This window comes from Daucus carota, chromosome 8 (assembly GCF_001625215.2).
Source record: "Daucus carota subsp. sativus chromosome 8, DH1 v3.0, whole genome shotgun sequence".
In the NCBI taxonomy this organism is placed as follows: domain Eukaryota; kingdom Viridiplantae; phylum Streptophyta; class Magnoliopsida; order Apiales; family Apiaceae; genus Daucus; species Daucus carota.
In genome coordinates this window covers 11,508,334-11,532,477 of record NC_030388.2, presented here as the reverse complement: position 1 = coordinate 11,532,477, position 24,144 = coordinate 11,508,334, and the positions used below count along the sequence as shown (strand labels likewise).

At 32.4% G+C, this 24,144-nt stretch overlaps 1 protein-coding gene, 1 long non-coding RNA gene and 1 other non-coding gene across 4 annotated transcripts; all 3 read left to right on the top strand.

Moving 5' to 3' along the window:
- The first annotated feature begins 870 nt into the window (after nucleotides 1-870).
- On the top strand, nucleotides 871-4,576 carry LOC135148355 (uncharacterized). 2 transcript variants are annotated; one of them, XR_010286462.1, is made up of 3 exons: nucleotides 986-1,462; nucleotides 3,236-3,429; nucleotides 4,309-4,576. It is a non-coding gene; the product is annotated as an uncharacterized LOC135148355 (long non-coding RNA). The 2 variants fall into 2 exon arrangements; XR_010286463.1 differs by lacking the exon at nucleotides 3,236-3,429 and having other exon boundaries at nucleotides 871-1,462.
- Nucleotides 4,577-6,623: 2,047 nt separating this feature from the next.
- LOC135148565 (small nucleolar RNA R71) lies at nucleotides 6,624-6,730 on the top strand. The gene has a single exon (XR_010286645.1). It is a non-coding gene; the product is annotated as a small nucleolar RNA R71 (small nucleolar RNA).
- Nucleotides 6,731-10,182: 3,452 nt separating this feature from the next.
- LOC108197346 (vesicle transport protein GOT1) lies at nucleotides 10,183-14,116 on the top strand. Its single transcript, XM_017364934.2, has 7 exons — nucleotides 10,183-10,342; nucleotides 10,445-10,519; nucleotides 12,757-12,848; nucleotides 12,953-13,033; nucleotides 13,110-13,207; nucleotides 13,289-13,370; nucleotides 13,866-14,116. The coding sequence occupies exons 2-7, from the start codon at nucleotides 10,489-10,491 to the stop codon at nucleotides 13,902-13,904; spliced, it is 423 nt and encodes a 140-aa protein (XP_017220423.1). The 5' UTR covers nucleotides 10,183-10,342; nucleotides 10,445-10,488; the 3' UTR covers nucleotides 13,905-14,116.
- The last annotated feature ends 10,028 nt before the right edge of the window (nucleotides 14,117-24,144 follow it).

Here is a 24,144-nt window from a genome sequence, read left to right as displayed (position 1 = left end):
TCCGGTGGTAGTTTAAGTTCGATTATGGGAGCTTCTTCAATAGATGGTTTAAGATGCTCCTGAATATTTTTAAGCTCTGTTACTCCTTGAGACTCGAATGGCATATAAACTGTAATATCCCATATTATTAAATTTGGATTTGATTATTATAAATCTATTTGTCTAAATATTGTTGTTGGCTTTAATTGAAAAGTGAATTGACTATGTGAATAGTGCTATGTGATGATACTTGTTCTATGGATTAATATGGATTATACTGAGTATGCGTCCTCTTTCTTTTTCTGATTCCGAGGACGGAATCCCTATAAGGAGGGTAGATTGTAATGACCCGGATTTTTAAAAATATTTTTATTAGTATTAAAAGTGATTTTCTTCAAAGAAGGGGATAAGATTTAATATTTTATTTCAGTTTAATGAGTTTTCAAGGTTTTATATTTAAACCCCGGGTTATTGTGTTATGGATAAATAATTGTATTTTCAAAACTGATTTTCATATTATTGTTTTTGAAAATTCTAGATGATAATTATGTGAATATATGTGGTATGTGACTAAGTGTTACTTGTGGTATTGCTCGTTTAATTATTTATGGTGATTTATGATTATTATGTGATTATTATATAATTTTGTGAATTTTGTATTATCTAGTTTATTGAGCTGGATGCTCGTATGTGTTCGTATTCGCGAGATTTCAATTTCTATATGCTCAGGAGAAAATATAGTTTATTTGGATATTTTCATATCGATTTATGGAATGTTAGATGATTTTATAATCGATTTACGGAGTTAATTGCGTATATTTATATTTATTTATTAATTATTTGATTTCTGTAAAACCGTTCACTCGTAACGGTGTAGCAAATTTTCTTCCCGGAAGTTTCAACAAAACTCACCTTTAGCCTAATTTGAATATTCCGGACATTTTTCGTGTTTTGACTTTTTTGATCCGGAGTACGGTTTTTCCCGGAGTCGGTCCGGCGGAGTTTTGCGGGCATTTTAATTGTTGATAATTATCTGGTTTGTCTCGATATACGTGAAAGCCAGATATTTTGATTATTATATTACTTTTTATCGAAATACGTGCAAATGGGACCCGCAGACCAATGATTGAGTTTAAAAGCCCCGTTTTGATGATTATCTCGAAAACCGGTACCGATTGGACCCCGCTTTATTAATATAAAGCTATTAAATACGTATTTTCATGTCATATACGATCCAAAGGGGTACCAATTATTCGTAAATATAAATAGACCTTTCTAGAGCTTTATTTCACCCGTAAAATCATTTCACCAGTTTCTTTTCACGAATACCGAGAGAAACCGAGCGGTGTTCTTCGTGTTCTTCATAATCAAACGAAGATTTGAAGGTGTTATTGGAATCCGATGGAGGCGTATGAATAGTCAAAACGAAGCTATCGACGCGTAGAATCCAGTTTAATCAATCATAACCGTGCAGATTTCACGGGTAATTTCTTATTAATTTTTGAAAATTCGAATTATTATAATTTTAAAGATGAATTTTTGAAAACGATCTTGTTTGATTGTTTTGATGCTTCTATGTTGTAGAACGTGTTTTTCTCGTCGTTTCGGTATATTATATGTCGAATTTGGACTTCAGAAACACATAGAAACATGGGATTGATCCTTGAAATAACTGTTATTCATGTTCTTGAGATGTTCATCGGAAAACTTTGAGTTTTGGCCAGAGTGTTCATTCTGATGAATCTGGGTGAGTTTTGAAGGTTCAATCATGTTCATTGGGATGTGTAGAATTGATTGGTATGTTTGGATTGTGTGGAGGAAGGCCGTAGCGGGCTCGCCGGAGTTTAAACTCCACGGCGGCGGCGCAAGTTTGGCTGGGATTTCCGGCCAAACTACTGCGTTCTTGAAGAAACTAGACTCGTGGTTGAGTTCCTGATAGTATGTAGGCTATATCTGCACGTTTTGGTGAAGTTTGGAGCTTTGTAGCCGTTTCACGGCGAAAATCCGGCGAAGGCTCGTCGGAGAAGGTGACCGGGGGTCAAATTACAATTTGATCCCCAAACTTATTAAAATGATACGGTGTGAACCCTGAAGTTTATAAGTTTTTCATTCAGTCCCCTAATAGTTTACAAAGTTCGCACAGTGAACCTTGGAGTTTTAAATCTTTTCAAAAACATTTTATTTATTTATTTTAATCTCGAAAATTATTGGTTTTAAATTCAAAAATGCTTTTTAAATATTTGTTTATTCAAAAATAAATCTAAATTAGTTTATTAATTAATGTTAATTAGTAATTAATTATTTTAATTAGTCAATTAATTTAAATATTAATTGATTAATTATTTTAATTAATTATTAATTGATTTTAATTGATTAATTAATTGGATTTAATTAATCCTTTTTGATTTAAAAATTCCGAAAAATAGTTTCGAGCTTTAAAATATTTTTCCAAATTATTTTCAAGGCTCGATAATTGTTTATGAATGATTTCAAGTCCAATTTCAAGTATTTGGGACTTGATTATTCATTCGAAAAGTGATTCTTTTATCGATTTTAATTCCGAAAAATGTTTAAAAATTCCAGAAAATTCCCGAAAAATCATTTTAAACCCAAGACTTGATTTGACATCATTTGGGATGAGGGACTTGGTGTGTAATGTGTTGTCTGCTATATGTTTGATGTGTTATATGTTGATAGTGGAGGCAGAAAACGGTTTTGAGCATAACTTTTGATTCATAAGTCAGATTTAGACGAAACGAAAAAGAGATTAAATCTTATAAAGTTTATTTCAATATGACATAATAATATGGTGGAGATAAGAATGTTATGATGTGTTGTTAAATATGCAGAATGTGGTTATATGTGATCTAATTGTTATAAATCGATGGTTACGTGAAGTATGTGTTTATTTATGATATTATAAGTGTAATATATGATTTGTATGATTGATATGGATAAGGATATATGGACGACAAGGTTTGGAATTGATTGGTTGGTTGTTGGTCAGAATATGATATCAGGTAGATAGTCCTGTAAATGGACAATAAGTTGTCGAATTTTCGATAGAATTTATATGAGTATTGATTGTAATATGTTATATGGAGTATGAATTGACTATTTGTTAGAGTCAAAGCATGATTATGTGTTACGTGGTATCTGATAAGTTTAAAGGGGTATATAGGTGGGTATCGATATACATGATATGTATATGCGATAAATTGATTAGTGATTATATTATTATCTTATTCTCGTTAAGGATTGGACGAGACGTGTATGACCGAAGACATTCAAAAAGTCGAGTGGTATTGCAAAGCGAATAAGGCACGAATCGAGGAAGCGAAGCTATATTGCGAATAGAGTATAGTCAGAGATGGTCTAGAGATTATGATATGCATAGAGTGTGAAAGTTGAAAGATGAGATTGAGATGTGAGACTGGAGTCAGATTTAAGGCAAGTATCCTAAACCTTTCTCTTGGATATATTGCAAATATTCTGATCCATTCCTTTGGTATATGCTTCAAGTACTCATACCTTTCTTTTCAATGTTCGAAAGTGCGAGTATTCTGACCCATTCTTTCTAATCTTCAAGTTTCTAAAGAATTTCCGTTTTACAAATTAATTCGAAGTTCAGATTGTCATTGAAGCATGTGTTGCTCAGTGATAGTTAGAGCTTTGAATGAATTGGGATCTTCTTGATTATTCAACCCGCCATTGTCATGCTGGTTTAGCAGGCTAAATTCAGTTGCTTAGCCGATAATGGAGGATACTGAATAGTTGAGGATTCCCTGAACTGTGATTTATGAAATGATGGATCATAATTTATGAATAGATTATTATCAAAGTTTGATTGGAATTATTCTGTTGTTGATGATATTTATGATGATGTTCTATTGATTTACATTGGCTTCTTGAATTGAATTAGAGAATTGGATTATTGTTTTTATATAAACATGTGGACCCGATGAGTGGTCAGACCAGATGAATGGTCATGTTAGGCCAATGAGTGCCTTGGATCCAGTGATAGAGTATGGCGGGGCCTGCTCGGGGTTAGGTATGACTGATCAGCATCCTAACCTTGGTTTTAATTAAAATGTGATAGTCCAATTCGATAATTCTCTTGGAAAGATTGAATTACTCCAGTATTCCATTGATGCAAGGTATTGTGAATCATTCTATACAATACCTTAATCTTATGAATTTATGTCGAATCTTTTACTAAAGTATCTTGAGCCTTTGAACTTCTATCATATTGATTCAGAATTGTTATTGTTTATTATTACTTGCTGAGCATTGTTGCTCACCCTTGCTATTCCTTTCTAACCATTTCAGAAAGGCTTAAAGATGAGATGATTGATTGAGATTGTGAATAAGGCTAATGCTAGGCGAGGAGACAGAGTTGAGGATCCAGTGGTCGAGGAGTGTTCAGGAAAGTTGATGAGGTTGGTGCTAGCTCGAGTTGTGCTATTGAGATGCAGATGTAAGTCATAGCTGGAATAGATTGACAGTGATTCTTCTTATCGAAGATGATCTGATTTGGTAAGAGATGTTGTATAATGATTAGTGGTGGATTCCAATTTCAATACTATAACCTGGATGCGATCCTGCTGTTTTAAGGGGGTTAAAGTGTTCTCTTTAAAATCTTTTATTATGGTTTTCAAGCTTTGAATTTCAAGTTTTAAATTCTCTGGATTTCATTATCTTTAAAAAAAAATAAAATAAATTATTACAGGTTTTCAAAGTGTTTTAAAAAGGTTTTGTGTGGTGACGTCAGAATCCAGGCCCCCGGATTCCTGGACTGTCACATAAACCTTCCTCTTCCATGAGATGCATTCAAAAACTGAAGTTGCTCTGCTTCCTCTTCACCTCCGAATTCAGCTTCACCTGTTAGAACCCTTTCCAAGATGTCAGTTTTCAGCCTTTGGTCAATTTCTGGATGAGCTGCAGCTTCTATTGGCTCCACCTTAAAGCATTCTTCTTCGTCAGTTGGAAATTTCATTGCGTTGAACACTTTGAAAGTGACACTCTGATCTTGAACTCTCATTGTAAGCTCTCCCTTTTGCACATCGATCAAAGTTTGGCCTGTAGCTAAGAACGGCCTTCCCAAGATAATGGGAATCCTCTCATCCTCCTCAAAGTCTAGAATGACAAAATCGGCAGGGAAGATGAGCTTATCCATCTTCACCAAGACATCTTCCACTATACCTCTCGGGTATGTGATGGACCCATCAGCCAGTTGTAAGTACATGTTTGTAGGTTTCGGCTCCGGCAGACAAAGTTTCTTGAAGACAGATAACGGCATCAGATTGATGCTAGCTCCCAAGTCACACAAGCACTTGTCGAAAGATATCTTTCCAATAGTACAAGGTATCGTGAAACTTCCCGGATCTTTCAGTTTCGGAGGCAATTTCTGCTGCAGCACCGCACTACACTCCTCGGTCAAAGCCACAGTCTCCAATTCCTCAAGTTTGAGTTTCCGAGATAGAATACCTTTCATGAATTTAGCATAACTCGGCATTTGTTCTAGAGCTTCCGCAAAAGGTATGTTGATTTGTAATTTCTTGAAAACCTCTAGAAATTTCGCGAATTGTTTGTCGAGCTTATGCTTTTGAAGTCTCTTCGGAAAAGGTGGAGGTGGATATACTTGCTTGACCCCAATATCAGCTTTCGGGCTAGACTTCTTGGCTGAATCCTTGCTTGATTCCTCGTTGATTTTATTCTTGTTAGCTTCAACAACAGTTTTTTCACAATCAGACTCAGATGAAAGCACGGGTGTTTCAACCTGTTGATCACTCTCTTCCTTGTTTTGCTCTGTTGCTGATTCTTTTTCCTTCGTAACCTTTCCGGACCTCAAGGTGACAGCCTGTACCTGTTCCTTCATCTCTTTCTTACCCGGATTGGCCTCGGTATCACTAGGAAGCGTTCCTTGTGGTCTGTTTATCAACGCGTTAGCAATCTGCCCAATTTGATTCTCCAAAGTCTTGATTGACACCGATTGGCTTTTAACCATTAGTCGTAATTCTTCCAATTCTGATCTTTCATTGGAAGACTGTCCAGCCACCCCATGATTTTGTTGCTGGAATCCAGGTGGATGGAATTGCTGCTTCGGTGCAAACTGTTGTTGAAAACCAGAAGGGTTGAAAGGTCTAGCTCCTTGCTGCTGAAACTGTTGTTGCTGTTGTGGCATGAAGTTCTGATTATTGCTCCAGCTGAAATTCGGATGATTTCGATTATTCGGGTGATAAGTAGCCAGAGCTGGCTGCTGAGATCTCTGAAAATTGCTCACAAACTGAGCTGACTCGCTAGATATGGCACACTGATCAGTGGAATGTGTACCCGCACAAAGCTCACAAACTGAAGGTGGCTGCTGAATCCCCAAGTTTACCAAAGAGTCCATCTTCATAGTAAGAGCCTTGATTTGCGCAGTCAAGGCTGTAGTAGCATCAACATCCAGAATCCCTGCTACTTTGCCCTGATGAAGACGCTGAGTAGGATTCTGATATTCATTTGCAGCCATCATCTCGATCAACTCATAAGCCTCCTCATAGCTCTTAGTCAATAGAGCTCCACCTGATGCTGCATCGAGCATGGGTCTCGATTGAGGTCCCAAGCCATTATAGAAGCAATTAATCACCATCCAATCAGGCATCCCATGATGTGGGCACTTTCGCAGCATCTCCTTGTAGCGTTCCCATGCTTCACATAAAGTTTCACCAGATAACTGAGAGAATTGAGTGATAACATTCCTCATTGCAGCTGTTTTGGCCATAGGGAAGAACTTAGTAAGAAACTTCTGAGCCAGATCCTCCCATGTCGTAATAGATCCTGCAGGAAGAGAATGCAACCATCCCTTAGCTTTATCATTCAGAGAAAACGGGAACAGCCTCAATTTAATGGCATCTTCCGTAACACCATTGAACTTGAAAGTGTCACAGATCTCAATGAAGTCTCGAATATGCATATTAGGATCCTCTGTCGGAGAACCCCCAAACTGTACTGAGTTCTGTACCATCTGAATAGTGCTCGGTTTGATCTCAAAAGTGTTGGCCTCGATCGCTGGCCTGACAATGCTCGACTGAATATCATTGATTTTAGGCTCTGAGAAAGCCTTAAGAGCCTTAGTATCATTCGCAACTGGTGATCGATCACCCATTGTAGTGTTCACTTTCGTTTCTGCTTTTGCCAATGCTTCTTTACGGGCCCGAGAACACACACAAACGAAATACAAGTGAGAAAAGAATCCAAGCCACTGAACTTTAACGACCACTGATGACAAGCACATAAACTAAAATATAACACCGAGTCCCCGGCAGCGGCGCCAAAAACTTGTTCGCACAAAATCACGCAAGCGTACGTGGTCACAAGTAATATAGAATATAATTCAAGTTCGTTCCCACAGAGACTGGTGTATTCAGATTATGCACTTATGCACCAATGTATGATTATTATTCAATGCTTAGACAAGTATCCAATTGGGTTTTGGTTTTTACTTAACTAATTCGAATTGACTTATGAAACTAAGAATTATAAACTAAGAGAATAACGATTTACTAATGAGAATAAAACATGGGATTCTAGCTTCATTAACAACTTCATTCAGAGTTCTACCTTTATTCGATTGTAATGGTTGATAGCTAATCAGATAACACGAGACTAATACACGCTAACTGTCGTTATATGTGCACCATGCTACACATCCACAATTAAGATAGAAGGTAAACAGACACCAATTATGCTTAGACCCTATATGTCTATAGAATTTGAAAACATAACGGTTGAAGAACAAGTTATCTATCAAGATTACATTGGGCGATGCAAGATGGGTAAAATCACATCACAAGTCATGTTATCGAACACGAAACCTATGCTCGCATGGCAAGTTCTAAATCAATATATTCACTGTCGCTTTAATAAAGATTAACAATCAATCTTAGATGTTAGCTACGCATCCAAGACGAATAAGCACAACCAATACGAGGAAATCAAACCATCACATATGAACAAGGCAAATTAACTACTGAAATTCATCGATAAATCCGCTAAAATCCCATGACAATGATTAGTTCATAATCGAACTTCTCATCATCATGGGTTCAAATGTAAACATGGTACTGAATATGAAAAACAAAGTCAAAGTACGAGAATAAGAGTTAAGAAACAAATACGGAACGAGCATCCAAAGTTACGCCTAGTTCGAAGAATTACAAAAGTAAAAGCTATGAAATTCGATCTTGATCTTCTCCGTAGCCGTCACGTGCTCCTTAGAATGTTTTCTAGGTTATTCTTTTTTTTGGCTTTTTCTTCCTTGTATATTTTGTATTTAAGTGCCCTAAGTTGACCAGGTCAGCAGCTAATCCAAACGGGCTTGAAAAACTGAATTTTCCACCTTCGGGAGAGCTCGGGCGCGCTCCAAGGCTGCCCCCCAGGGCGCAGGCGCGCGCTCCAGGGCGCGGGCGCTACACAAGGCTGCCCCCAGGGCGCAGGCGCGCGCTCCAGGGCGCGGGCGCGCTGCCAGGGCTCCCCCAGGGCGCAGGCGCGCGCTCCAGGGCGCGGGCGCGCCACAAGGGCAGACCCCGGGGCGCAGGCGCGCGCTCCAGGGCGCGGGCGCGCCACAAGGGCAGACCCCGGGCGCTACCAGGGCGCTCCAGGGCGCAGGCGCGCTGCAGGACGCCCCCAGGGCGCCGCTCTGCCGCTTTAGGGCGCTGGTGATTTTCTTTCTTTTCCCTTCATTTCTCGACTTCCAATTCATCGTATAAGCCTGGAAAAGTCCATCCTCCCTCCATCTAGGTTTTCTACACACATCAACACAAAAACACATAAAAAATACCACATACTTGAGAACGATCCATCAATTTAAGCATAAATGAAGGCTTCCAAGTGGATGTAAAATCCACTTATCATATATACATATATATATATATATATATATATATATATATATGATTATCTAATATCTTTGGCAATGTGTCCTGGAAAAGCTCGATTGACTTGATCAATTAATTCGTTGATCGAATCCACTGAATACTTTCGTACGTCCTGACGTCCTGTGCACTGGTCTGGTTCACGAACGACTCGAACTGAAATAATCCCTTAAATTTTTTTGCTTGATAATATACTTGATCAGTCATTCCGGGTTAGGTGTTGCTTCGATAAATTTGATTATAAATAATCAACTTAAATAGTTTGGAATCTTCTGGTCTTTGATACTTAATCTTCAGGCAATCTTGATAGCAGAAACTGATTGTGTTTTATTCTTCACTGAGGCTTGAACATGTTAATGAACTTCTTCCAGTGGACGGATGCTCGTCTCAGATATCTTGATTGTCTTTGTCTGTTCGTATCGAATCTCCAACCTGTAGATTCCTGTATTATACTTACGTATTGTTTCCTGTCTTTTGTTGTGTTGAGTTATCGTAGTTACATTTACGTTACATTATGCTTTACAAAATATTTTTTATGAGAGCTGAGCACATGTGATTCTCAATACCGTTTCCAAAAGTAAATTCATTTTCTACATAACTAACACATCACATAAAGCGAGAAATATTGCATAAAGCGAGGCACTCAAACAAAAACAATAACTCAAACAAAAGGAAACAAAAAATCCAAATGGATTCTTCGAGTTTTGTTCAAAAAAGTTGATTTTATTGATAAAAAAATAAATAAAAAAGAATGTTTCGTAGATTTTTTAGGTGTTGTGTTCAAATCTGTTTTTTTATTTGTTCTCAGTTTGCTGTTGTTTCGGTTTTTGGCTTGGATTTTCAGGTTGTTTTCTCTTACTGGTGAGAGGTTTGTTTTCGCAGTGGTTTTGATTTGGTGATGAAAATTCGTTTGTTTTCGCTTCTTAATTGTAAGCAGTGGTTTGATTTTGATTTGGTGATAAAATTTCGTATGCTATCGCAGTTTTGGTGAATAGCTCAAACAATAGCTTCATCAGGGCATATGATGAAGATCGGTAATTTAATGAGAATGCATGAAATGAGTACTTATATTTGTATATCCACCGGTCTTCAAAAAATCATTTACTTATCTATTTATAATAACAGACGATTATAATTTACTGTTTGTTCGACTTCATCTTGAGTAAAGTAGGTTTTTATTATTAGATTAACAGTTTTGTAGAAAAAAATGTTATGATCCGATTAAAAAACTTGACCCGAATGAGCAAAACCGGGTTATAAAACTCGATAGTACTAGTGGTATTCTGTATCCGAACCGAACCGAGGGCTCTCTGCGCATCTCTGATATAAGCGAAAGAGGAGTTAATTCCAAATCGGAACTCCAGATTCACCAATTTTCCAACTCCGCGTAAATACAAATCTCTCCTTGTGTACGAAGTCGTGTGAATCCAATCAAATCTTGCACGGTAATTTGATATATCTTCAAGTTTTGATTTTGATTATCTATACGCTTATATGCTTCATATACATACATACAATCTTAATAGTAGTGGATCTGTTTTTGTTAGGTGATTTGTGAGGGCCGCCGCTTCTCTCTATCGCAATTACCAAGATGATGTCTTTTGAAATGAACGACCGCAAAAGTAAGATTCACACTTGGTGTGTGTGTATGTGTGTGTTATATTATGCCATCATTTCATTTCGGAAGCACCTATTGTTATTAATTGGGCAGCAACTTAGGTTGTCGTATTGAAAACCCCTGGTTTCCGAATCACGATTTTGATACAATGATATCGTAATTAGAGCCACTAGTAGCAGCAGTAGTATGTACTAGAGTGATTTGGATCAGGGTAGAGTTAGTGCTAATAGCAGCTGGTTGCCGTTTTCTGTTTTTGAATTTTACGAAGAGATGCCACAGAATCAACTTAGGAAACTTTTGCCCTGAGAATTTGATTGGATCGGATATTGAATAGGCAATCATGATTTTTACAATTTTTGTTTAATGTTACGAAGTTGATTCATAAATTTATGGCTTGGGATTGTTTTCAAGTGACACTGTTATGTTACTGTTTGAAGTTGTGATTACAGATAGTGGATTAATTGTGTTATTCAATATGTGGCATTCACTGTTAACAGGAACGAGAACTATGCTTATATTTACTGATTGTAATGTAAATTAACATAAAAGTGCAATATTTCTACTAGGGGTGATCATCAAACTGCAAAACTGCAAAAACCGCACATACTGCACTGTGTATTCAATATTTGATATATTATATATAGTTATACATATATATACAATTGTATATTAATTTCTAGACCACTAAGCACATTAAAATTCTACTATACCAGGCTATTAGGTAAGTAAGATACTCCCTCCGTCCCCTTTTACTTGTCCCTTTTGAAAAAATAACGCATCTTAAGAAAATGTTAGGTGGATATCTTGTTTTCATACATATCCCTAATAAATGTAATGAATTAGATAGAGTTGTGTATATATATATGCTAGTCAAACACTGGAAGTTGTTACATTTTGAAAAAACATACAAAAAGGTGCTTTGAAAAGAGAAGTGGACAAGTAATATGGGACAAATTTTTTTTTCAAAAGGGACATGTAAAAGGGGACGGAGGGATTATGAATTTAAAGTGCAAAGTGCCACGTGTCCTGTTTTAGATTTTTCAGTCCAAGAAGATTATGAATTTCTTGTATTACTTGATTTTTTTTCTTGGAACATGTAGATTATAAATGTTTACAACTAGCAATATGAGACTGTCGCAGATTCTTGCTTGATGTTCGTAAGGGTATTATAGTATCATTGAATCATTGATCATCTCATAATTTATTATTTTTATCAGAGGTTCAAACTGCTCGAACCACAACGTATTTTAGTGCTTTTATTTATGCGGTTTTAAATTTCGTGGTGCGGTTTGGAAATTTGACCAAATCGCATGCTTGGGTTGGTCCGCTGTTTTAAGAAAACACTGCACTGTCCTCACTGTGATTACCCTTACTTTCAACCAAATTCTCAAATAATTTTTACTTCCTAGCTTTAATAAACACAACCCCTTCAACCCCATGTGAATCTTTTGATTTTTTTTATGAGCACAAAAATGATAATTTACGAAGATAATTTGTGACCATAATTTTAGATCCAATCCTCGATTTGGTTCTCTTTAGACAAGTTGTTGGATGAATTAGAGCTGTTTGAGAGCCAATGACTTGAGTTTTTGTAAGGTTGTGTGCCCATATAAAATTTCACAAGAAGTTGCCCTCGACTTCAATGAAGGGAGACTTCATCCATAAAATGACGTAGATCTTGTGAAGCGGATGATTACGGAAGTCCCGTGTACTAGGCACTGATTCTAATCTCCGTATTAGGTCTGCACCTTGTTGCTTAGGGAAGCAACTAAGCATCCAGGAACTTGATGACTGCATTGATAGTCTCAGTTCATGTCTGTGCCAATTATAATTTGGTAAAATATCACACTCCCAATACTGACCAGACGGAATTTTTCTTAAGTGGTTATGGTTTAATTTCATATGAGTGCATCTGCTTTAGAGTACTGGATGTTGATAATAGAGTTTGAAAATGACAAATGGCAAAAAAAATATCATGCACTGATGGTTCACTGTTTATCTTATTCTCCATTCGGTGGAAAGCCGTCCTGACACTCTTTCAGAATATCTCTATTTTCTGTAAATAGTCTTATTGCTTTTACTTATATGATATATCAATGCTAACTTAAAATGTTCTCAAGTTAAAACCTTGTAGATATATCCGATATTTCTCTTCAGCATTTTCTCGTGATATGCTTAATACTTGATAATGAATATAATGTGTTTGAACTTTGACCTAGTAATTACATTTTGTTGAAACAGAGATCGGGCTAGGTCTGACAGGATTTGGTATCTTTTTCTCATTTTTGGGTATTGTATTCTTCTTTGATAAAGGGCTAATTGCAATGGGCAACGTAAGTATAACCTTATATTTAATGCATCAACATTTTGCGCGTTTGTTTTTCTGGAATGTGTATCTATAGTTGTCTGACATTTTGTCTTGATGGTACTGAATCAGATTCTATTTGTATCTGGCGTAATGTTGACCATTGGACTGCAATCCTCCTTGCAATTCTTCATGAAACGTAGCAATTATAAGGTCCCTCCTCCTCTCTAATTTGGTTTTTCCGTTTTGCTTTTGCTTACATATCACTTCTTTGGCTCTCTGGCTGTAGGGAACAATATCTTTTGGAGTAGGCTTCTTCCTTGTTGTCATAGGATGGCCTATACTCGGAATGATGTTAGAGGCATATGGGTTCATTATACTTTTCAGGCATGTTTAAAATTACCTGCTTGAGTTCATTTATTCCGCTTACAATACTTCTGGTTGCTGATGGATTGTATATGTATGCAGTGGTTTCTGGCCCACACTAGCAGTGTTTGTGCAGAAGATACCGATCATAGGCTGGGTGTTCCAACAGCCGTTTATCAGATCTGTATGTACATTATTTAGAGCTTTGATGATATTTACGTAAATGGTTTAATTTAGGACTTACAGTATGTTTTTCAAAGTAATGAGTTGGACTACTTCCCTGAAATTGAATGCTTTGACATGAATGAAAAGCTGGTTTGCTGACTAGCATAAAAGTTAGGTCGTTGATGTTGATTGCAGAGTTTTGAAGTCTGCAATAAATCAAACGAAATATATATATATATATATATATATATATATATATATATATATAGATCAAGGTGCCCAAGGTGGCCTGTGATATATCTTCAGTTAGCTATTTCTTTGAAGTTGGAACAACAAAATTACTTGCATAAATTGTTAAGCTTTTAGTAACATTTTTTCGAAGAATTAAGATGTTCATAACATGATTAGACTTGTGTGATGTCTTTATCTTCATTTCATGTTCTTAAATGCTTTCATGAACCACTCTTGCCCAAAATATCTCACAATAAGATATGTTTTATTGGTTTGACTGCAGTTTTTTGATCGTTATCGAGGCAAACGGGTGCCTGTATAGCTTACCAGGAAATAGAGGAAGCTCACTCATTTGATTTAGTTGTAAGGGCTGTATAAATGGTCTGCTGAAAGTTTTTGTGAATAGGGCAGCAGTAAAATTACCTGAAGGTTGTTATGGGTGCATTGTATCATTTTACCTATTTGCTTTTGGAATCAAATCATATGTTAATGGATACATTAGCACTTCTATAAATGACCCTATGTTCTTTTTCCTTTTGCCCGTCTCTTTCTCACTTCACTAAGGTTATCGGATGATTTTCTTTTCATTATGAGGGGTGCTCTAGGATGTTTTACTTCCCAGGTGATTGTATCATTCTAATGCACTTCAAGCCACATTATGGATCTGTTGATTCTCGTTGATGTTGGTTTGGCCTGGCCTGTTCAGGCGTGACATTTGATGTATCTTTTGATGCTCTTTGATGTTGGCTGACATATGCCGCCCTTATCTCCGGGATCAGACCTATCTCATATGATATTTTTGAAGTAATTTTTGGCTATATATGTCTCTCTTTTGCAACACTCGCAAAACTTGGTCGTTCTAAGGATGTATACTTTAATTAGAGGTGGCAAAATGTGGTTTTGGTTTGGTTTTGGTTCTTATAAAATAGATTTGGTTTGGATAGATGAATCAAAATCATTTTCAAACCATATATTAATAAATTTGGTTATGGTTTTAGTTTGAATTATGGGTAACTAGTTTAGTAAGTAAAAATAAGTTTTATATAATGAACAAAAGTTAATACATTCAAATCACAATATAATGAATACTAAATATAACAAAAGTATGCGTGAGTCTGTGAGTTGATGAAGTGGTTTAAACTCTTGGCTTCTCCAAGTAAGGTCATGAGTTCGAACCATGGGATGTGCATGTGATAATTAGCAAAAAGAAAGAAAGAAAAGAAAAGGAACATAATAGTGTGTGTGGAGAGTTATAAGAAATCTTAGGGGTCGTTTGGTTCGAGCTACCCAAGAGGGGAGGTGGGTATGAAACATGGGTTTCAGGAATCAAACTTTTTTTCTTTTATTTTCATTATTATTTTTATCATTTCATGTAGATTATTAATACAAAATGAAATTACTGACTCAAGAATATATATAAATATTAATTTAATAATATTTTAAATTAATTACAATTAATAACTCATAAATTTTATAATTCAACCATATTGATTCCACCACTCAACCAAACACCTGATATCAGAAATGATACCTCAAACCTATACCAGCTTAACCCGATTCCTCATTCCAACCCCATACCCCCTCGTCAACCAAACGACCCCTTAAAAGTGAGACCAAATGTGGTTAGAACCATATTTTGTGAGAAATGTGAGACTAAAAACCAAACCAAATCCATTTTTCTAAATGTGATTTCAGATGGATCCAAATTCACAATTTTGGTTTGGTTTGGATTGGTTTAATGGTTTTGCATCCATATTGCCACCTCTACTTTAATTCTTAAAAAATAATTTTAAATTCACAAGTTAATGGGGAGTTTTGCTTATATTACCCGATAAAAGAGGGTATTTATTAGTTATATTTTGTTGGTATATTAAAAAAAAACATACAGTTTCAACATACAATTTATCATAAAATACTTGTTTTGTTAGTTTTTGATAATATTTGTGAAAATATAGTTTGCTCAACTTTTTTTTACACGATTTGCATTCAAATGCAATCCTAAAAATCTTTTTTTTATAGGAAAAAAAAGTGGAGTTGCATTCAATTCCATTGAATCTTAACTGTCGGCTGTATCCAAGACTCAATAGGATCTAGCTGAGAAATCGTTGCATCCGGTTGGTTTTTGGTTGCAAAATCGTACTTTTACAAATAAGTTCAGAAATAAAAATTATATTTTATTGTTTTTCTAAAATATCGATATATTTTGCAAAATAAATAGAAAAAACGTGTTTCAAAAAGACTCGTACTTATATTATTAATTTTTATTTTAACACGTACTTATATTATTAACTTTGTTTCATCAATTTATATGTGTTTAAAAAACAAAACAAAATTAATTATCTAATAGGAATCAATATATATATATAAAGGAGGATGCGGGCGTTTCTAGAATCGCTCGATTCAGTCTTCTAATTTTTCTTAAATTTCGGTTAGAAAATATAGTTATAATTCAAAAAATCATGTTTAAGAATTCTAAAGAAGATACAATTCTTTTCTTATCGAATTCTAAAGATGATACAATTCTTTTCTTTTTTATTTAATATTTTTTATTGAATTCTAAAGATGACATAATTCTTTTCTTATTTAGTAATCCTAAAAGAAATAAGATTATGTTTAAAAAATTAGGTTCAAAGATTCCAAAAATTAATACAGTTCTTTTCTTTTTGGATTCTAAAGGTAATACAATTTTTTTCTTATTTAGAAATCCTAAGTTGGATTATATTTATTTAAACTAACAATCATATATAAAATACCATTTATATTTAAGATTTGTAGAGTAATACGTACAATTTTTATTTTCAATTTAGTCTCATAATTTATTTTTTTTTAAATTTCCTATAGAAATAAAGGACTGCAAAGATAATAATCATTAAAAAACACTAATAGCAAAAAAATTAGAACCATAAAAGAGTAATAATTTTTAGGTAATAAATAGGAATCATAAAATAAAAATAATTAACAAAAAAATAGGATATAAAAAATAGGAAATATATATTGATTTTATAATAATGTAAATGATTTTTTATTAGTGTTGCGTTTGACGGGCACGGGAGGCGGCCCAAACCAATTTTTATTTAAATAATAATAAATTTTCTATTAGTATTATGTTTGACGGGAAAGTGGCTAATATAATTTTTTTTATCTATGTTATAATATTTGTTTTTTAAAACGGTACCACAATTCAAAATAATTTTTATCCAATTATAGTTATAATTTAAAAAATCAACTTGAAGGATTCCAAAAGTTAATATAATTCTTTTTTTTTTTTGGATTGCAGAGGTAATACAATTTTTTTATTATCTAGGAATGCCAAAAGAAATATGATTATATTTATTTAAACTAATAATCATAGATAAAATACAATTTATATTTAAGATTTGTAAGGTAATACGTACAATTTTTATTTCCGATTTAGTCTTATAATTTTCTTAAATTTCGAATAGAAAATAAAAAATTGTAAAGATAATAATCATTAAAAAACTAATACCAAAAATATTAGAACCATAAAAGAATAATAATTTTAAACTAATAAATAGGAGTCAAAAAATAAAAATAATTAACATATAAAATAATACATATAAAATAGGAATCATATATTGATTTTATTATAATGTTGATTAGTATTGTGTTTGACGGGCACGGGAGGCGGCCCAAACTAATTTTTATCTAAATAATAATAAATTTTCTATTAGTATTATGTTTGACAGGAAAGTGGCTAAAATAATTTTTTATCTATGTTATAGTATATATTTTTGTTAAAACGGGACCACAGTTCAAAATACTTTTTGTCCAATTATAATCATTAATTTTATCATAATTAGAATAATTTTTATTAGTATGTGTTTGGCAGTAAAACGACTCAAACTAATATCTAAATGATAATGTTTTGTTATTGGTATTGTGTTTGATAAGAGAGCGGTTCAAACTAATTTTGATCTAAATTATAGTATTTAATTTTATCATAAAAATAATAATTATGGATTAATATAGTCTTTGACGGGAAGGAGGTTCAAACTAATTTTATTATTAGTACTGTGTTTGACAGGATGGCCACTTAAACAAATTTTTATACCAATTATAATATTTTTCATTTGTGATATGTTAAGAAAATTTGTAACCTCATATGCAACTGAATTCCTGATTTCCAGTTCCAGTTTTCAAATGTCATTTTCGACCTCATATTTGGAATCGATATATATATATATATATATCGACTCCAACGATGAGGTCGAAAATGACATTTGAAATCTGCAATTTGAAATCAGGATTTGTAGTTGCATATATGGTTGCATATGCAACCACAGTATTTTTGAAAATATTTTAGAGAATGTAGTATTTTTGAAAATAAGATTGGATAAGGTAGTATTTTTGGAAATAAGATTGAAAACGTAGTTATGAATAAAAAAAGCCCTATCTAAATTGTAATGTTTTTTTATTAGTACTGTGTTTGACAAGAGAGCGGCTCAAACTAATTTTGATCTAAATTATAATATTTAATTTTATCTTAAAAATAATAATTATGGATTAATATTGTCTTTGACGGGAGGGAAGTTCGAACTAATTTTATTATTAGTATTGTGTTTGACATGATGTCCACTTATACAAATTTTTGTACTAATTATAATATTTTTTTATTAGTGATATGTTTAACGGGAAGATGACTCAAAATAATTTTAATGCTATTCATATCAAAATTTATAACGCCGCCGCGAAGCGCGGCTTTTTTCACTAGTTTCTTATATTTACCAGCAGGGGCAAGCTTGTCCATTCTTTTGTTGAAATACTGGAAAAAAAAGAATCATACGATTCTTATACGATGCAAAAGAAGGAAAGATCTAGGCTATTTTTGAATAATCGTCAATCATGGGATTCGTTTATTTTTGGAAGCCTCTTAACATCTGCACAAATACTAGAATTTTATACTCAAATACTCAATTCGACGTGCTGAAAAAACTGTCATAGAATCCTAATCCTAATATCGTCGACTGCATCGATCATGGATGGAGAAAGGTTTGTTCTTGTTTGTTGATGTTGTCTATATTCTATATGATGTTGCTACTTAGAAGAACTAGGTATTGAACTCTAAAAAGAATCGTGCGTTCTTATTTTTTTTTTTTGTGTTCTTAGTTTTTGTGTGTTCTGCAGAAGTTTACCTATTGACGAGGGAGAGGTTGATTTTGTTGAAACAACTGGTGTCATTAAGAGACGTCAATCATGAGATTCTTTATTTTTGGAAGCGTCTAACATTTGCAAGAGTGTGATATAGACACAAAACTAGTATTAAAAATGTAGAAAGAAAGTTGCAGAGAGGCTCTTGAATAAAAATTCATTGTTCTAGTGTAAACATCAACTGCATCGAACATGGAAGAAGAAAGATTGATTCTTGTGTTTCTGGGTGTGTGTATTACTTTTCGTATAAGATTTTATTCAAGGAACACTATGAAGAATCTTGTATCTTATGTTTTTAAGAATAAAGAAAGTTGGTTCTTGTGTTTCTGGGTGTGTATTACTTTTTAAGAATATCTTGTATCAACATCGATTGCAGCAGACATGGACGATGGAAGGCTGGATCTTATGTTTTTGAATGTGAATACTGTTTGTGTAAGATTTACTCAGAGAACACTATAAAGAATCGTGAATCTTATGTTTATGTACTTTTTGTGCAGGGATGAGAGAACGAAATTAAGCGCCTGAAAGATTTAGCTTCATCAAATTGTGTTCTGTGACATGTGGAAATGATGATCCAATTGTATCGCTTATAAGAGTTTGATGTCCAGATGAGCTTTTACGGAAACTTGCACAGATTTAGTTTTATGAGAGTAAACAACAATGATGGTGAATATAGCAGATCACTGATTGTAATTTTTTATATATGTGTTGTTCAAATAGGTGTTCTTTTACGTGTTCTTATAGAAACAGATAATTCAAGAATAACATGTTTATTCTAAATCGCATAATTTTAGAAATTGTATTATTTTAAATTCATGAATTTGATTGCTATCATACTAACTCATATCATATGTGATAGTTTTAAAATTTTGATCTCTAAAAGATTCATTATAATATTCCTCGAAATAGTTTTTCATTTATTTTATTTAGTGGAACTTAATAATATATTCCTTGTGAGACATTAACAAAAACTAAAGAATACACGAACACCTATGAGATTTAAGAATTAAAAACACTATAAAGAATCTTAAATTTAAAAAAAATTCATTTGACATAAACAATAAATTTATAATTAGAAAATATTATTAAAAGTATTTTAAAAGTTTATAGAAATCATATATTAAATTATCCTCCAAACTACATCATCATATTTTAATTTTTTTTGATTTCTTAATGTATTTTATTTTTTAAATGAGATTCTTTATAGTGTTTTATTCACATTTTATATCTCTTTCTATAGTTTTTACATAATAGCATTTTCTTGGAAAAGTAGTTGAGATATAGAATTTTTTAAAAATTGTATTTAAATATTTGAAATTCCTTAAATATAAATTTTAATAAGTGTTACCTTAATATTATCAAAAATAATGCCCCTTTACCATTCATTAAAGTAGGTAATATTTTTTAAAAATGTTTAGATATTGACGTTATTAAAGTTAAAAAAAAATATTTCAATAGAAATACAAATGAATCTTTCATTAATTTATTATTATTAAAAAGTGAGAAAACTTATTTGGAATTTGAAAAAGGTTTGTATTGAGGATTTAACATTTATATTTATATAGAGATTCCATAACGTGTTCGTGAAGGTGATAAGAATAATAATGTTTATATTATTGAAATAAAAAATTTAAAATTATAATAATATCAATAAAGTTCTACTTTTAATATCCGCAAAGTTTTTTGTATTTATTAATATTATGTTTTAAAGACAAAAATCTCATTCTTTCTTTCCATTAAAGTATATTTTACCTACTAATCTATAATTTTTAATAATAAATTACTAACTTATTTTCACAGAGTTCTTTAAGGTGTTCCTTAGACACCGGATGAAAATTTCACGATCAAATATCTTGTTTTATTAAGAGTTAGATAACAAGGTATAAATATTTTAAATTATTTCAATAAAATTTATATTAATCTATGAGTTCTTCACCAATGTAACATATCTTATTTAATAATTTATATTTTTTTACTAATTTTATAAATATTCTTTAAGATGTTACTTACGATAAAAATTGCACTTTTGTGTTTTATTTAATTTTAGAAGATAAATTTTTTAAAAACATTATTCATTAAGTGTTCTGCGTGCCAAGTGTGCGATATCTTTATAAATTATTTTACATACAAATTCAAAATTTTTAGATATTAATTCTATATCTTCTTTCGTAGAGATTCTTAAAGGTGTTACGTAGCCATATAATAAAAATATGTGGTTGTGTTTTTTTTTTTTTAATAAATGTGGTTGTGTTTTTTTAAAATTTACTAATAGAGATTTGCTACTTGATTAATATGGAGAATCACCAAGATGTTCTAAAAAATACTAAGGTTTTGATTAGAGATCTAACAACATTTTTTTACTCGTAAAATATTTAGGTTTGTACATAATATATAAATTATTCTAAAATAAAATTTAATATAATTGTTTTGAGTAAATATTTTGAATATTCAATTTTATACAATTTTCATTTGTTTATATTTTCACTTATCATATCATGGATTCATTTTAGTGTTCCGGTGTAAGATTCAATATTTAAAATTGTAGTTTTATTATTTTAGAATAAAAAGTATATCGAGCTGTTGTTTCTTTATTTGTTAAATTATGACATTAGCTTTAGAAGCAAGAATCCGAGGAGAATCTTGAAAGAATGGAAAGGAGCTCACTTGTAGCAAACAAATCGTACTACAGAAACATAAATAAAGAAACTAGTAAAGAAAATTTAAATTTCAAAATCATTAAATACAATGCATATATCATGTGATTGTAAACGTATGCAATCTCCTAATATATAAAACTTTAATACAATCTCTTAGTAATATTAGAATCTCTATAAGAACACTAGGGAGAAATAAACAAGTCTATCACACACACTTTCCAGATACAGTCCTCGTTCTTCTTAGGATGTCTGTTTCTTGCTCTTTCTAATCTGGTCGTCCTGACCTAGAGCATACAAATAATTCGTTGTGCTATTCCCAGATTTATCACTCCTCTTAGTTGATCAAGACAATCTCCATAATATTTGTAGATGAAAAAACCCATCATCAAGGTTATTGAAGCGTTGATCTACCACTGATTTCGACGCCGGAGGGTATTCCCAGATCCAATCCTTACCTAAATCTTGTATATTAAAAAAACCAAAATTTCCGGACTACAAGAACCTTTAAACGTGTTGTTTCTCCTGAAACCTAAGAAAGAATAGTAAAAAGAATGATTTACGATGTAAGAAACTAGGGTTCTATATAAAAATGTGACACGTGAAAAGAACACAAAAACGAACCAGATTTATTTAAGAATTCTTCGGTTGAATCAGAATCCTCCATGAAACCTTGTTGATGTGTGATATTGTTTACCAGGAGGATATGAAGAAATCTTTGCGATGATTAAAGTATGTTAATTAGAGCAGCGTCAATCAAATTTTCAATAATAAGATTAGAATCTTTCTTAAAAATGGTAATTCTAAAGATCAGATACAAAAGATTTTGTACACGTACGTATTCTAAAGAAAATACTATGTTTTATGCTCCATACTACCCCTGTACGAAAACTTAAATGAATTTCCATAATTACTTGCATTAAATCTGACCACTAGATTAAAATCGATCCAATGGTTGATTAGCCCGTCTCCCGTGTCTTTGGTTAAGCATCCGTCTCTTTTGAACCTCCCCCTATATATATATATATATAAATATATATATATATATATATATATATATATATATATTTGGATTGTGGTGTACAATTCTTTTTGGTAACTTGCATGATATTAAAAGGTGAAGCATTTCCAGCTCTGTAAAATGCTTAGCAAAAATTCAATATATCTTATTATAAGTAAAAATGATTGATAATATGTAAAAACAATTTCATTCTAACTACGCAGAGTATCTCCAATGATGTTGTCTATAAACGGTCAACTAAATTGGACGTGTATGATATTATGTAAGATTCGCTGAACCTGTAAGAAATTATGTTTCAATGGTACTGACTATATTGATTACCTATATTTTAAAAATAATATATAATTATTTTTATTAACTTAATACAAATTGAATATATTATTTTAATATAATAACACATGATGTGGATTCTTGCTACAAGCTTATAGAGCGCCAAATATAGCTAATATCATCAGGTTGATTATAATTTTGACTATAATTATAGACAGATGAACGTCCAATTGAGGTTGGCTTTTTTAACATAATCTCTATATTTTTATACATAGCATGTATTAGTGACTTTTAGCTAAAAGAATTTCCCACCTCTAAATTTTTTAGCTAAAAATCATTACTACATATTATTAATAAAAATTTAAATTATCTAAAAAATTCCAACTCCAATAATATATTTCACTTGTAAATAAACATAGCCAATAACTTGATGTTGATGTTAGCTTATTAACACTTCGTTTTTCCAAATTATTTTGTAAACTTATTATACTTGTGGTCCAACATATGATGTGATAGGGTTTTTCTCAATTACATGCGAACAAAAAACTGCCCAACTCGCATAAACCGTTCGCATTGCATCAATCATATTTAAAACGCGGTTTTTAATCTTCGTGGTGCGGTTTGAATTTTTCATAAATCGTGCGTTACGATGCGAGTTGCGGTTTAACATATTACTAGTATGGTTCAAACTGCAATGTATCATAATATTATAACATATATAAATATATTAGTTATAGTCAAATAAAATTATATTATATATGTATGTATATTATTTATAATTATGTATGTATATATTTGTTAAATCTCTTAAATAATAGTTAATTATTAGTTTATAAACCTCGCATTACTATTATACCAAATTTTTATGAAATGATTATATTATTATACTATGTCTCTTGGTACCCATTAGTATTATTATTATATTTATAACTTTGTTTGTATTATTTTAGTAGTTGCTACTGCTCTGAAATGATATATATCATATAAATTCAATTATAAAAAAAGTTTAAATTATTTTATATCCAAATTTTATTCTTAATTTTTATTAAAAATATCTATTCTTAAGCATACAAGCCGCACCACATCGCACCGCATTTTTGTGGTGTGGTTGAGTTTTTATGCCTGCGCGGTGCAGTTGCGGTTCGAATTTTCAATCAAACCGTACACATGGTTTAGTTTGCAAAAAATTACACCGGCCGCACTGCGATCGTCCCTGTGATCATGAGTAAAATGTCCTCAAATTCCAACTCTCGAAAATTTTCATAAATTTTGTATTGACTTGGTTAAGAAATTAGTCATACGTCTTCTTCCAAAATTTAACAAAAATTTAATATATACTTTTTACTTTTATATATTTCTTATGACAGGATATCTAGAAATCCATCATCATCATCCCTATCGAATATTGGGCTCAACTGTATTTAGGTACGCAGCAGTCCGTTGTCCGA

Coding starts and splice junctions, on each gene's coding strand:
- LOC108197346 (XM_017364934.2), top strand. CDS start 10,489: ATGATGTCTTTTGAAATGAACGACCGCAAAA. Junction 10,520..12,756: donor TGAAATGAACGACCGCAAAA/GTAAGATTCACA, acceptor TTGTTGAAACAG/AGATCGGGCTAGGTCTGACA. Junction 13,034..13,109: donor TGAAACGTAGCAATTATAAG/GTCCCTCCTCCT, acceptor CTCTGGCTGTAG/GGAACAATATCTTTTGGAGT.